Below are 15,017 nucleotides of genomic sequence, written 5' to 3'. Positions count from 1 at the left end.
GTCTGAGTATTTTACAGGGGAAAGAACAGAAAGAAATGTTAATTCACATATTGACTTTAATGTATAAAAGACCATTAACAGTATATTGTATATGTACATAATTTATGAAATAAACAAGATGAAACATTCTTGTATTACAAAAAAAAAGGTGAGCAGCTGTCCTTTTTCTCATTTTTATTACATATCGTCTTCATCTGAATTCAGGGTACAAAAGAAGAAAAAAAAATACACAATAACAGATTTTATATTATATGTATAATATACAGCATAAATCAATAAGACTACATATAGATTTTACATTTAATAATGTACGCGATATACTTCAATAGGATTTGGAATGTCTGTCTTAATATTTCACTTTTGACAACATATACACAGTGGAGGTTACACATTTCTGCTCTGATATCAAGAGAACTGCTCTCTAAATAAACAGAGGGCAAGTCTGAAAGGAAATATAAAATAAAGCAGTGCTGCATTAGCCTTAAATAAACATTGGTTCAGCCATGGGGGGATTGGAAGCCGCTCATCTCTGCTTTTGAGACGTCACGCTGGCAAATTTGTGAGGCTTTTCAATCTTCATTGACTCCTGGGGCATTTGGCTACCAGCTCTGTGCGTGTGTGTGTGTGTGTGTGTGAAGTGTATTCTGGCGGCTATATTAGCTCTAAATCTGTCAATTCAGAAAGGATGCCTTCTTTGCTCCCCAGTGTCAGGAGTTTGTGTCCAATACACTACACGGACACATATTTACATGTGTAACACAAACCTATAGTGTGAATCTTGGCATTCTTCACGGGTCTGGTCGTTTATGTGTCTACTTTCACAAGCCCACACATATATGGACACATCAGGTTGTTTTCAAAAGATTCATTTACTGCTCCCGTCTCCTGCTTTGTCTGCGGCGGTGTCACCTCTAATGAGGCTTTGAACTTAACATCAAACATCAGCACAGGCTGAATCAATGTTATTAAATTTGTGCTCTCATAATATCGTCTGCTGTTCATTTTGTCTGGGTATCCAGTTCTGATCTAAAACACAGTGGTGTGTGTGTGGTGCTGAAATGGGAGAGTGAGTAAAAAGAGAGAGCACCGGGGAAGTGAAGAAATGGAGAGGAGGAGGAAGATTCTCATTTGAGTTAAAAATATACTGCTTTCAATCTATGAACACTTAAACACTCACACAGGGAACATTAACAGTCGCGAAAAAGTAGGTATCTGGCAAACAGAAAATATAAACTGGCCCTCTATAAAGCAAAGTGTGTAAAAAAAAGGTGACCCTGTGCTCTGCAGGAAAGTGAAAATACTCAAGATTAGTGTTGCAAAAGTCTTCTCTCACCTCAATTCCACAATAATGTGGACTCACAAGTAGTAGTAAGACTTCATATGATTTACAAGTGAAGCTTGTGAAAAAGGGCCGTGATCATCTGCACATCGGAATACACTAAGGTATGCTTGATGTAAGCTGATGCAACATGGGGATATGCTTCAACTCAAGTGTAAAGATACAATACAGTACAGCTGTTCATAAGGTTGTGCTGATTATGTCAAAAGTGTCTGGTTTTTTTAATCTGACATTTGAAAGAAAGAAACCAGAGAGCGAGTACTTGCCGACTACAGCATAAAAATAAAATGGAACAGTCTAAAATAGCATCAATACACACTATGTGATATTGTTAGAAAAACGAAGAGCATAAAATGATGAGGCATCTCAACCATCTTGACAGTCTCTCTCACCTTTAAGTCAGCAAAAAAAAGAAGCTGAAAGCAACCGTGTCAGTTCAGAGTGTGTGTGTGTGTGTGTGTGTGTGTGTCTCATCCTGTCTACAGGAACAAAATATCATGCAAGCAGAAAAAGCTGTGTGACAGCTGTCCCGTCATGCTCACATAAACACTGCAGATTCCTCCAGATTGAATGCATCAGTGGCAGAGGTTATCAGGGTGCTCAGTGACAGAGTAAGAAATTTCAAAAACTCAAAAATCTGTTTTTTTTTCTTCTTCCCAGCAGGCTAAAATGTGACTTAAACTAAGTGTAAAACCTGAAGTGTTTCTGGTGTAGGCAGATGGATCTCTTGGTTTGAGGGAACACGCCGGCTCCACGTGGCAAAGACCAGCATCTCTGAGCCACATCAGGAAAAGTCCAAGAAACCAAACCTGTGTTTTCACAGTTTGACAACAACAACGACGCAGGCACCGGCCCTGCCGAGACACAGAGGTGCAACCTAAAAAAAAGAGAAAAACACAAGAATCTCAGTCAAAGCAGGACATTAACAGGTATCACTATTCAGTGGAGCTAGGAAATCTCTACAACACTTGTTGCTCAGGACATTAATTTAAAAAAAAAGCAATCATCTGGTCTTTTCGTTTCCATTAGGTCAGATTTTAAACCAAGACAAGTGACAAACAGCCCAAACAAGACTCAGCTAAAATGCTTTTACTGATTTTTACAGCCTGTGAATAGTAAAAGCATGCGAGTTAGGATTTTTGAATTCTACAGTTTTATCTGTCTGATATCCGATCCAGTGATTTTGACCAGCATCGGACCAATACCAATACTGACCGATATCGATTCCCACCAACCCACCCCTACATCAAATCAGAAAATATAATTTTAAAGCTGTAGGGCATAACTTTTAAATACGAACACATGTCTTGACCTTCAAACCATTGTCAAATACGTTTATACAATGCTGATTGAGCCCCACACAACTCTCTGTGTTTCTTAGTATAACTATATTTTCTTTTCATGCCACCCATCAACATCGCAAGATGGTGAGACGTCTGGAAATGGTTGGACTATGGACCAAGAGTTGTCCTTTCAGAAAGTGCTGCAGGCTCAACTGAGGACTGGGGAAATTCTGCTGCCTGCCCCCTCAAGTATTTAGTGCACTTACCAACAAGGGAGTTTATGCAAATATGTTCATTATTTTTGCTACATTTCAAAATGAGATGTGCCTGCTAACACTTTTTTTTCTTCCCGATTACAACTACAGTGAAGTTTTTTTTTTTTCAATGCTTTGTTGCATTTTTGTGTCGTATGTCAGTCCATCCTTTCATCTTGTGGATGGACTGGCAACCTGTCCAGGGTGTACTCCGCCTTTCCCCCTATGCCAAGGACTAAATGTGGTTTGACTTGACTTGTATTGGTTTAGGAGGAAACTACTACGACAGATTCAGTCAGTCAGCTACTAGGACAGAACAAACAACAAATGTTTGCCTGTTTGTTAGTTTTATAGTCGTACTACAATCAATTAAATGTTCCTGATGTGTCCCCTCACTTCTGTTCTCTGTATTCTGTATCTACCTACATCTACAGCTTTCTTGTTCTCAGCATGGCGCGTTTCCCTAAAATGTCAGATTTCCTGTAACTTTGGTTTTAAATCCTCAGAGGATACACAGTATGGGGAATAAAGTGTGACAGACTTGAGCTGAATGAGATGGTTCTGCTTTGAAACCTCTCTTTCTCTGACTCCTGCTGTTGCTGCAGCGACAAGGACAACATTAGCATGAGGAGAACAGACATTTACATAAAAAGAAATAGAATTAAACAGGGAAGAAGCACAGACTGTGTGTTAACTATAAGACAGTTTTCATTTGATGATGATGGGGGGGAGGGGACAACTTGGGATGTCAATAATGTGCTTGTTTGCATTTGTGTGTGTTACCTGTGTCCATTCATTTGTCAGAGGATCGTAAGCTTCGACTGTATTGAGGTACACCTGACCATCGTAACCACCCACAGCATAGAGACAGTCGCCAAGGAGACAAACACCTACTGCATCTCTGCTGATGCTCATGGGGGCCACTGCCGTCCACATGTCTGTCTGAGGGTCATACCTGTACACACATACACACACACAAAATTACTTTCATTAAAAAAAAAACAACTAAATGGCTAATCATATTTTTCTTCTTTTTATTCTTGGCACACAACAGCTGCGGTTTCCCTTAAAACATTATTGCTTGCTTTCTAATCCAACTCTTGGTGAGAAAGACAGTATTTTCAAAGATAGAAAACTATTCCTTTAAAGATTTTTTTTAAATTTCAGATTTTGGTGATGTCATTTAATGTCAAACATTAAAGGCGACATAGAATGCTTGTATTACACATATATGTTAGTTATGGAGGTCTACTTACATATATTAACTTGTTTTCATGGTTAAAAACCTACTAGTCGCTGCAAATGAGCCGATCAAAATATCTCCTCACTGATGCTCTCGTCAGCCGCGCTGTTTCAGACCAAAATCACACCCCCAGAACGTGGACTGTGTTGTGATTGGCCAGCCAACGAGAGCTTTCCCACTGTCCTGTGATTGGCCAGGTACCTGAAGTGACGTAATAGATAGGCCAGCTCTCAGATACACAGCTCCCCCTCTGGCACGGTGGATGCTCTGCATCTCAGCAGCTACAACGAGAGTAGTTCTTCTTCTGTGGTTGAATGTATGCAACCGGATGTGCCTGGACTAGTGCCCGCACCAGGAGGCGCTAAGGTGGTGAGAGGAGTGGTGAGGATTTCTGATGACGACATCAAATTAAGGAAGTGCCGATCCGCTTCGCAGAGCCCAGGAAAACAATAAAAGCGAAGCCCAGGAAAACAAAAAGCCTATTTTCTCAGCAGTGGCTGAACTGTTGTTCAGAAACTTTAGGGTTTCATAAACGAGGTAATGACGCAGATACACACACACAAACGCAGCGTTAATTGGAGCTTCCTGTCTATGTCGCCTTTAACATACAGTATGGTAGTGCTACCACTTTAATCGATGTAATCTGAAAGATGCTATAATCTACTTCTACAATATCACATTTCACACTGTAACACCCATAAATGTAGACGCACCTCTCCACACAGTCACTTAAGCGAGATGCCAGGGAAGAGGCCGGAGCATCGTGACCTCCAATGGCATACAAGAAGCTGTGCCACGTGGCCACACCCACACCTCCACGTCTTTTGGCCATTGGAGCACAACCACTCCATCTGTAGATGTAAAAAAAATTCACACTGTTTCCAACATTGAATAAAAGCTTAATTCAAAACCCTCCAAAATTTGCTTCCTTTTGTTTTCATAGACAATTATTTGCCAGAAACCTCCACTCAACCACTCTATGAGAGACCATAAAGAATATACAAGGAAATTGTTTGACAGTGGTCTATTCTAACATCCTGAGGGGTTTATCAGTCTCATTTTGATCCGTGGGTGAATAGAGCAGGATATCAGGCAGGAGAAGGCATTTAATTCTGTTCAATAACGTCCCACGTCTCTGACCTGTTGGTGTGGGGGTCGAAACACTCCACTGAACGCAAGCAGGATGAACCATCACGACCTCCTACTGCATACAACCTGAAGAAGACAGAGGCTTGTTCAATCACTAGAGAGACAAAGCACACATAACACCATACACACTGCTGTATTCTCATTTTAGTGACACCGTGTGCAATGACCCAATCTTAGTATTGCATGTGTGTGTGTACCTGCATCCATGGGTACACACAACATATGAATGCACACCTGTAAACACACACAGCCACTGGGCATGGATAACACAAAGCAGTTATTTCTGTATTAATTATCATTATCATTATTATAATCTATACAGCCTTCCTCTGTGGTGCCTCACTAAAATAATAAGAACAACGGGGCAATATAGCAGGCTCTGCTGCCGGAGAATTCTGGGGCAAATGAGGGGACTCTAGCAATGAACTTATCAAACATAAACGTTAATACACTCACTTGGCAGTTTATACCGAGCAAAAAAACGATGCAGTCCGAAACAACAGTCTTGCAATAAACCCTGAGGGTTACAATGTTCAGTTTTTATTGAAAAGTTTTAAAGGAGTGTTGATTTGCCAGAATTGGTTGCTATTTCTGGAGGATGTTGTTTGTGCTGCTGCTGTTGAACAGTGCAATTTTCTTTTTACATCTCTATTAAGCTATTAAACCACTGTATGTGATCCGTTACATGAATGTGACACTAATGTGCAATGTTTAAAATTGAAAAAAAATTAAATAAAATGGTGTGCTCACTTACTTGCCATTGAGGACAGCCACGCCCACAGTGCTTCTGGGTGTAGCCATACTGGCAACAAAGCTCCACTGTCGAGCTTGGGGATCCCACCTAGAAGAAAGCCAGTCTTGCACATTACAGAACAGAACTTTGTTGTATTTATTAGTTGCTTCGGCAAACTACATATACTAATTGGCAATTAAATTGTTTAGTGATTAAATGCGCCGGGTAAATTAGTGGTACTGCCACATGTATCTGGTCTGAGCTTCACAAATAGAATTAAGTGCAGTTGTCCTCAGTTTTCCAAAATATCTTGGATCTTTTGTGTGTTATTTAGAGGTCACATTGGATTGGATAAAATATTTTGACTATTTTCATAAACCAACTTATTTATTGAGAAGCAAATTGATATTGATTATTCAATTGCATGGCTAACATCACCACTATATTATTATTACACTATTTTTTAATAAGCTACAATACATAAAATAATACAGTAATAACTAGGGCTGCAGTGATTTCAGATTTTTCAGCTTCATGAATGTGAATTTTTCTGGTTTCTTTGCTCCACTTTATGAAGAAATCATTAAAACTGAATATTTTGGTTTGTGGAGCATAATCATTTTGACATTTGGGAAAGACTCGTTGCAGCTCTAGCAATAACTGAATTTATTAGATTGTACTGTATATTATCATCTCACCGTTCTACAGCAACTTGTTTTCTAAAAAAACAATGTGCTCCTGTGAAATAGTCTGTTACCTTTCCACAGTGCTGAGGTAGCTCCAACCATCATGTCCTCCGACCGCGTACATGGGGCCTTCGAGGACAGCTACACCTGCAATACACAACCCCAGGCGCGTGATTAATTCATGGCAGCTTACCAAAACAATATCCGCTAGGACACGTTTAGAACAATGATGGTGCATGTGTGCACAACCATTAGATGCACAGAGTTAGCAGCATGTTAATACTTCCAAACTCAAAGGATTTATTTGGCCGAACATCTGTGCTGCCAGATGTGTTTGAATCCCTACCACCCTTCACACACATGCACCCCATGTCTTATAAAATGTTGTAATTAAAATGAGTGGGGAAGTGTCCTTCACACAAGATGCACAGGGTAAATCAACTCTGCTTTGGATTTAATTTGTTGATACATGTCCAATACTGACTCTGTCTGCCAGTAAGGTGTTCTAGAGCTGAAACCAGTCACTTTTCTCATTGAGAATCTACTATTTTCCAGCAGGGACAAATAAAATATCCTAATATCTCACCCCAAGCTGTGATTATGGTTTTTAAAATGCCAAACAGAAAATTCAAATCCATTAGTCTTTTTATAGTTTATTACCTAGACTGTCCTAGGCAGCCCACCATAACCTAGTTTGTCTGGTGTTTCATAATGAAGCAAACATTTTTTACACTTCTCATAATATATAGAAGCTCCCTGACTCACTCTCTACATCACTTTCCGTCTTTCTCTCAGTATCATCATTGGCAACACTGGGAGATGTGGACCCACAGTCCACTGTGTCAGTGGACTGTCAAAATACCCATAACATTTTTATCATCCTTTCAGGAAGGCAGACCCTGTCATAGTTTCAGCTGTAGCAGTGCATGTTGCCACAAGAGGCAAGCAGACAGACCTAGGTTTAACACCTGCACTCAGTGTGGAACTGTCACTCTGTTGCACATGAGAGGAAACTGCATGCTCGCTTGTCTGGAGCTGCCACCACAGAGTCAGTACAATTCTGCAGGAACCACTGCCTTAATCAATCCTCTAATAAAGGGCTGATTATTTCAAGCCATTATCAACAACACTATCGACTAAATCTCCTTTCACACTGGAAGAAAGCTCATGAAAATCTCCAAACAGATGGCTTTTGTTGTTAGTGTAAAATGGTAAAATCATCATCCTTTTTTTTTGCTTGGGTAAGCATTCAAAATTATCACCTAAATATAAACCTAGTGTAATAGACCCTTTTTCCACAGCAGATATTTGCCGACATGAAATTGTAGGTTTACCAGTTACATTAATTTGGGTTTCACTTCAGTTTTAAGAAAATCAGGGTCACGCTATTGTTCGACCCTGGCTTTAGGCTTTACACACTTGACACTTAAAAAGCGTTTTTTTTATTACTATGAGCTTTTTTTAAACTGCATACATTTCCCATATTTTCTGGATGTACAGTATTCCAATAAATTGATTGAGAAATTATTATACTCTATGGTTATTAAAGCATTGCAAATCTAATGGTGGCCTAGGAACTTTGCACAGCACTGTACATATGCACTAATATCAGTGTAAATTTAAGGCAGACATTTCCAAACCACATTTGTTCAACAAGCTTCCCACCTAGTCCATGCCTGTGTGTTGACATGGGAGGCATCACGCTCCAGGTTTTACTTTGCGGGTTGTAACACTCCACAGTGTTGAGGGTCTTGAGTCCATCTCTGCCCCCTACCACGTAGAGCCGGCCGTCAAGAACAGCCACACCGAACTGTAGCCTCCGTCCGCTCATGGTGGCTACTTGCCTCCATGTGTCGCGACGCAGACAGTACTGCTCAATACTGGTAGCACCTGGAAAACACAATAATATAAAACAAATTAGATCTAAATTTAGATTTATAAATACATTTTGTGCTTATTCAACTGGTAATTCACGAGATGACTGTGTGAGGCCCTCTTTATTTACATGTTGAATCACACCTGAATATTATAATTGTCATGAAGGGATGATCTACTGCAGGACTACCGGATTACACTGCATTACTTTTAACTAGATGTACCTAATAAAAAGAGTAAGTCATATCCAGAAAACATCACAGGAGAAAGATTGTTCTTGCATTATTTTTAAGCATGGCCCATTCTTTGCTTTCCCTCTCACCTACTGACTTTCAAATGTTGTCACATGACAACAAACATGGTCTAAAGCATCACAGTATACAGTTACTGTATATGCCAAACTGGGTGTAGCTAACTTCTGGTGTAGCCTGATAATTGTGTTTGGATTTGTGCCAGTGACTGTTCTACCTTTTGTAGCGTCCATGCCACCCACAGCGAACATGGCCCCAACGGTGGCCTTACGAGGACGGGTGCGAGGGCTCTGAAGCAGGGGCCGGTGGAGGGGCAAGAGGTGATACTTCATTCCCGCTATCAACAGTCGCTGGCACTCCACGCTGTCCTGAAGCAGAGGGTTGGACTCAAGGTCTGCCAGGAACTACATACAAACACAACAACTCACACATGAGCACACACAGGGTCATTTTTTACCAACTGCTGCCAAGAATCATGTACGGTATGTGTGTACTGTGGGTGTAGGCCAGTGTGGGTTATGATGTTGTTGTGAGCGGTTGTGGAGGTATGAGGGTTGAGGGAAAGCTGTTCTCTTATTGATTGAGAGATTAGATCAGACCGGCAGGCATTAGTCCTGTCCCTCTGACACACATACTGCCTGCCTGCCCCCCCCCCCACACACACAGCAAGTACATGCTGATTATCTGACACACAAGAGGACTAATCTTTCCTCAACATCTCATCTGTTTCATCAGTTTTCTAGTCTATATCCACTAACCACAACAACACACACGTACCACATAGACTATACCACTAAATCTAACTGTAAGTGAACTCCAGATTTCACCAACTGTCGTCTCTGTGCCAAATATTCCGCCTTCTTCACATTATCATTTGATATTGGTCCTCTCCACTTTGTGTGGAGAGGACACAAATCCGTCGTCAGTCTGTGCGTGTATAGCTGCATGTGTGCATCTATGTGTGTGAATGTGAGAGAGAGAGAGAGAGAGAGCGAGAGATGGAAAGAAAGAAAGAGAGAGAGCTGCATGGACAGGAAGATGAATGTATTGTCGCATTGAAAAAAAGAAGAGGAATCAATTTGTGGCAGTCACCGTTGATTCTGTGGCGTCTGGCCACAAATTGCACAATGTATGGGAAACCCTGCAGTGGCATGAAGCACTACAATCCTTCCTAAAATCAGTTTGCATATGCATGTGAGTGTGTCCCAGATAATTTTTCTAAAAGTCATTTGAAGTTTCCAGACTGCGTGTATATGTCTGCATCTGGAGGAATGTTCAGAAATGCTTCAGTCACAGAGAGCAGTAATTATAAAGGATATATATGCTCAAGTGAAAATAAAAATGTTATTTCTACACAGTCATTTTCATCTTTGCTGTGCCTCATAATTCCCTCTGCCCTACAAAGAGAAACATTTGGCCCAAATAATTCGACTTGGTCACTGAATGTAAAATCAATTTTCCCAGCCCGACGTGCAGAGCATAAAGTAAGCATGTTAAATGGATAAGCAGCTTACACACCACGGTAAACCCAAAGTTTTATGGCGTACAATCACAGAGGGGCAAATTACTGTGAACCCTTTTTTAGTATTTATTTATACAAGTGGGCGATAAAGGTGGGCAGAGATTAATAAAGTGCCTGTCCGCATCTCTGTTATGTTTCCATCATGCTGTGAAAAATTGAATGTGGAGGATGAAATTGGACTGAATCCAGGCGTCCCACATTCTCCTCTCTGTCCTCTCTTTACCTTGCGGTGGACAGAGGAGTAACTAAGCTCCTCTTTCTGTTTCGCCTCACGCGTAAAAATGAAGAGACAGGATGTATTTGTCCACCTGTATCACACACACTCACTCCCACACACATCAAATTCACTCTCCCATTCCCCTTTCATTTCCTTTACCTAGGTATCTTTACCAGGTATCTATATGTAGCAGTTAACATTCAGTTGTACATTTTAGGTGCCACTATTCCACTCACATTAGATGAATGTCATGCTGACTGACTGACATGGGACTTTTATTTTGGAAATATGACTAATGTATCATTCAATTTTGGTTTGTTTTACAGTCACACGAGCAGAGATTCATAGTATTAATCTGGTGAATTGACATCCACTTGATGAGTAATCACACAGTTACCGAGTTAGAGAATGAACTCATTGGTTGAAGAATATTGATTGATTGTTTGTGTGAGGTTTAAATGTTGTTTTATTGGCATTTCACAACTCAAGAGGTTGCTGAATGTTAATTCTTTTGTCAGTTATGCATGGTGGTGGTGATATACTGTTAAAGGCTAAAATCAACCCTCAGCCTTTTGCATCTCTGTTGTTATTCCATTGCCACACCTCTCTGCCATCCATCTTCTCCGTGGTCACATGTTACAGCTACTCGTGATTTCAGCTGACCAGGCCAAAGTCATATATCTTAAGTGCTGTATACCACACAACAGGAAAAACAGGGAGATGTATAGGTGCAGGCTGAGAAGATGGAAAGAGGAGTGGGGGCAAAGGGGGAGTTTTATTATCCCACTTTCTATATAGTGAGGGAAATGACAGATGAGGGAGATGAAAAGAACAGATAATTTAGCTGTAGTTAAGAGAGTAAGAGAGACATCATACTTAATTAAGGTTTAAAACATTTGTGTGTGTGTCCACAGCCCAAGGCAATGAGGCTCTGCACAGCATATAAACTTCTCTGCATCACATTACCAGACAGGGACTCTGCTACACTTGCTAGTTAGAGGAGAGAGGAGAGAGGAGGAGGAAGAGTGTGGGGTGACATGCTTACACACTCTCAGATGCACACAAAAAAACTCACCTAATGTACACACCTGACAGAGTAATAGTTGTGATCTACAGTTGATGTAATGACTACAGCTCCTCTAATCGCCTAATGAGGATACTGAGACAGTGTGAGAGACAAACTGGTGACGGAAAGAGTACGGGACAAATGTGACAATGAAAAACAACCAGCTGATCATCATGTGGGAAACGGACAATTTCTTGCTCATGTGAAGCAGATGTGAAGACATGAACAACTTTGACAAGTCTTCCCTTTGTAAGACTCGCACAGAGTATTTCTGCACATCCCTTAAACCAAACAAATAATAAACTTGAGAGTAGACCATGCTCTTAATATGAAACAGTCTGTCAGGGTTAAGTAATATATTCACACAGATATTCTTCTTGAATGGAGAACCAGTGGTCTACCAAGGTTGATTTCTGTGTTGTTTGTTGCATTTTTTCATTGCAAGGGAAGTGGTGTTTTCATTTTTTTAGTTGTTTATAATCTGGTCCTTCTTGACAGTTCTCACCTGTGGCTGAAGCAGTGGCAGTCGGATGTGAGCGAGTAGCAAAGGTAGGTGGCGTTGCCGAGTGGCAGAGTCATGACGGACCCACGTGAGCAAAGAGGTCACCACTGTTTCCTCGTCTGGAACGTGGATGTCATCTGAAGTGAGCAGCCTCTCCATCTCCTCCACCGGGAGCAGCAGAAACTCCTGTCCTCCCACCACGTCTAAAAAGTGATCCTGGTGGACAGACAGACAATAAAACAACAGACAATGTCACTACAAGAGTAAGATGTAATTACAGATTCGTTTCGAAAGAGAGGGGATCAATAAATAATTCCTTGCACAATAAAAGAGGAGAATGAGAAGTGGAAATAAATTAGTCTTTGAGTGGAGAAAGCAATCAAGGGTTGGATGGAGTCAAAGAAAAAAAAAACAAAGGAAATTAGGTCAGAGAGAGATGGATGACAGGAACTGGAGAAAAAAAAATGCAGCCTACTCCCAAAATAAATAGATGATACTCTTTACCATTCATCTGTCCATCCATCGTCCACCACTTTACTTTATCCTCCACATGACGGTCACAGGACCACTGGTGCAAATCCCAGCTAACATAGGGTGAAAGTCAGGGCACACCCTGTACAGGTCGCCAGTCCATCACAGGGCCAATACATAGAGACAACATTCACAACCATTCACTCTCACATTGTCCAATTCCCCTCTGCATGTTTTTGGACTTGAGTTTTAACAAGTCTGTAAAAGTGAACGCAAACCAAGATAAATCCACTTCCACAACATAATTACCACAGACTAAAGTTGAACAATAATCTACTTAGAGGGAAAGAAAGAGAGGGACAGTGACATTGACAGAGGCAGACACACAGATGGAGGCTGGGTGAAGAAAATGCCACGAAAAAATAGGAGAGCAAGAGAAGAGAAAGAATAATTAACTCAATAAAAGAGATATATCACTGTCACCATAGCAACCTTTTGCTGAAAACAGCCATTGTGGCAATGATGTTACATGGTGCATTGTGAATAGGAGAAAAAAGTAGGAAAAGTGACAAATAGTGGTGAAAGAAAACCTGAATAATATTCTTAGATTTAACTTTGTTATCTTCATTCTACATCATCATTTTCAAACCTTAATCTCTCAAAGAAAATTACCTCCAACACTCAACAAGTGTTGGAGGTAAAGCTATAGACCGATTGTGCACACACCATGGTGTAGGCGTGAGCAGCCTTGTGCAGGTCATGGCAGCCCTGAGCATCAGCGTAGGAGCGGATGCCCAGACAGTTGGAGGGGTGGAGCTGCTTCATGAGGAAAGAGCAGCAAGCCTGAACCACTGGTGACAACTGCAGCAGGCAAGAGGCTGACAGCAGGGACTCAATGGTGTCCTCCTTCAACTCAAGACGTCCTGAACAAGAGAGGGAGGGAGAAGAGGTTTCTTTCAATTTTTATTTTCATTAAATTCACATCACATCATTAAAAATAAGGCTGCTGCGTATGTGTGTACCTGTATATGCATACTGCACCAGGACCCACAATGCTTCAGGGTCAACTCCTTCCATCTTCACCTCATCCTGCTTGGCTTCCCGCACATCACTGGTGAACATGGCCGCAAAGTAGTCGGATACTGATGAGAGGACCAGTCTGTTAGAGGAGAGAGTGTCAGCCATTAGTCAGAGAGGATGGACAGCTGTAATGGAGTAACAGAGGATGCTGACCTTGCTGACAAGACAAGTCTGGACTGACAGAGAGAAGATTCAGAGCAGAAGCAGAAGGGACGGCCTGGACATGACGTGACACACAAAATACATCCCCTCTTACAATGTAATACTCTATGTGGCTGAACACGTCTAAGGTCTGATGTCAAAGTCTATGGCAGCATGACTAAAGTTTTTCTACTATGACTAGCCCAAACATTCATTACAGCAGATGTTGTATCACACAAATCTGAGTAGCATAAGTTTAAATTCAAAGCTTTCAGATTCAAATACAATCTGCTGAAGGGCAAGGTGAAACATTGCAGGACGAAAGGTTCAAATATTGTAGCAGCATTGCCTTCCACAGTCACTCACCATGCACTGACAAGACAGGAGCACTGACAAGAGAGCAGGAAAACGGGAAGCAAAAGAACTGTATGTATTTCCACAGTTCATGTACAATCCTACATGTAGTGTAGAAATGATTAACATTTCTAATTGCAGCTATGCACCTTACTTCCCTGCTCAGAGCGGGACTCTCACCACTTATATTGCTCTCTCTTTAGAAATCTAGAGGTCTGTGGAATAAATCTATGCAAACAAAAGCTTTGCATGAGCCTGAGGCATCTCCAGATGTTTGTATACACCAAGAGCCTCAGACATTTAACTGCTACAAAATCAAACAGCAGTGCATTAACTTTAATTTCCCTTCCTTCCTTTCCCTTTTTTCCTTACACATGGCTTGTTATCTTGAGAAATTGCACTTATCTTTTCAAATAACTCACATATCCTCTCAAAAAGCCAATATAAATGAAGAGACAACCTCATGCAAGTCAAGTCCTGGCATGCATGAACAAAAGGGAAAAAAGAAATGCCAGTCCCTTCAGTCCAAATAGAGATTATTCAATTTGCATCGTCGGTCTCACCAGCTGAGGTCGAAAAAGAAAGGGAGAGGAATATGTTTGATGCAAGGTCAATGAAAAATCTAGAGGTAGATCTGTAGGCGAGTGCGAGAAGGAAGACCAATGGAAAGAAAGGCAGATGAAGGACAGCAAAGTATAATCATAAGGTCACTCCTAACAGGACATTTACTTAATTCCCCCCCACTGCAAAAATACATTAACATTTCAAGTCAATAAACAAATTAATCACACACAGACATCTATTAGTATTGAAAAGGGTACTAGAAATTCACTGTTTAATAAAGAATGTGC

At 40.9% G+C, this 15,017-nt stretch overlaps 1 protein-coding gene across 8 annotated transcripts in view; it reads right to left on the bottom strand.

Moving 5' to 3' along the window:
• Positions 1 to 38: 38 nt before the first annotated feature.
• Positions 39 to 15,017, bottom strand: part of klhl5 (kelch-like family member 5) — a 39,234-nt gene continuing 24,255 nt past the window's right edge. For all 8 annotated transcript variants that reach the window (XM_044029200.1, XM_044029198.1, XM_044029199.1 and 5 more), the window contains 11 exons: positions 13,614 to 13,750; positions 13,318 to 13,514; positions 12,124 to 12,336; positions 9,031 to 9,217; positions 8,353 to 8,577; positions 6,759 to 6,834; positions 6,023 to 6,109; positions 5,260 to 5,334; positions 4,833 to 4,970; positions 3,660 to 3,831; positions 39 to 2,216 (listed from right to left, as the gene is read on the bottom strand). In XM_044029200.1, coding sequence (XP_043885135.1) covers positions 2,157 to 2,216; positions 3,660 to 3,831; positions 4,833 to 4,970; positions 5,260 to 5,334; positions 6,023 to 6,109; positions 6,759 to 6,834; positions 8,353 to 8,577; positions 9,031 to 9,217; positions 12,124 to 12,336; positions 13,318 to 13,514; positions 13,614 to 13,750 — 1,567 coding nt within the window. In that variant the 3' untranslated portion in view covers positions 39 to 2,156. The remainder of the gene's footprint in view (positions 2,217 to 3,659; positions 3,832 to 4,832; positions 4,971 to 5,259; positions 5,335 to 6,022; positions 6,110 to 6,758; positions 6,835 to 8,352; positions 8,578 to 9,030; positions 9,218 to 12,123; positions 12,337 to 13,317; positions 13,515 to 13,613; positions 13,751 to 15,017) is intronic.

Source organism: Solea senegalensis, linkage group LG6, assembly GCF_019176455.1.
Source record: "Solea senegalensis isolate Sse05_10M linkage group LG6, IFAPA_SoseM_1, whole genome shotgun sequence".
NCBI lineage: Eukaryota > Metazoa > Chordata > Actinopteri > Pleuronectiformes > Soleidae > Solea > Solea senegalensis.
The sequence above is the reverse complement of the archived record's forward strand: the minus strand, read 5'-3'. Positions and strand labels throughout refer to the sequence as shown.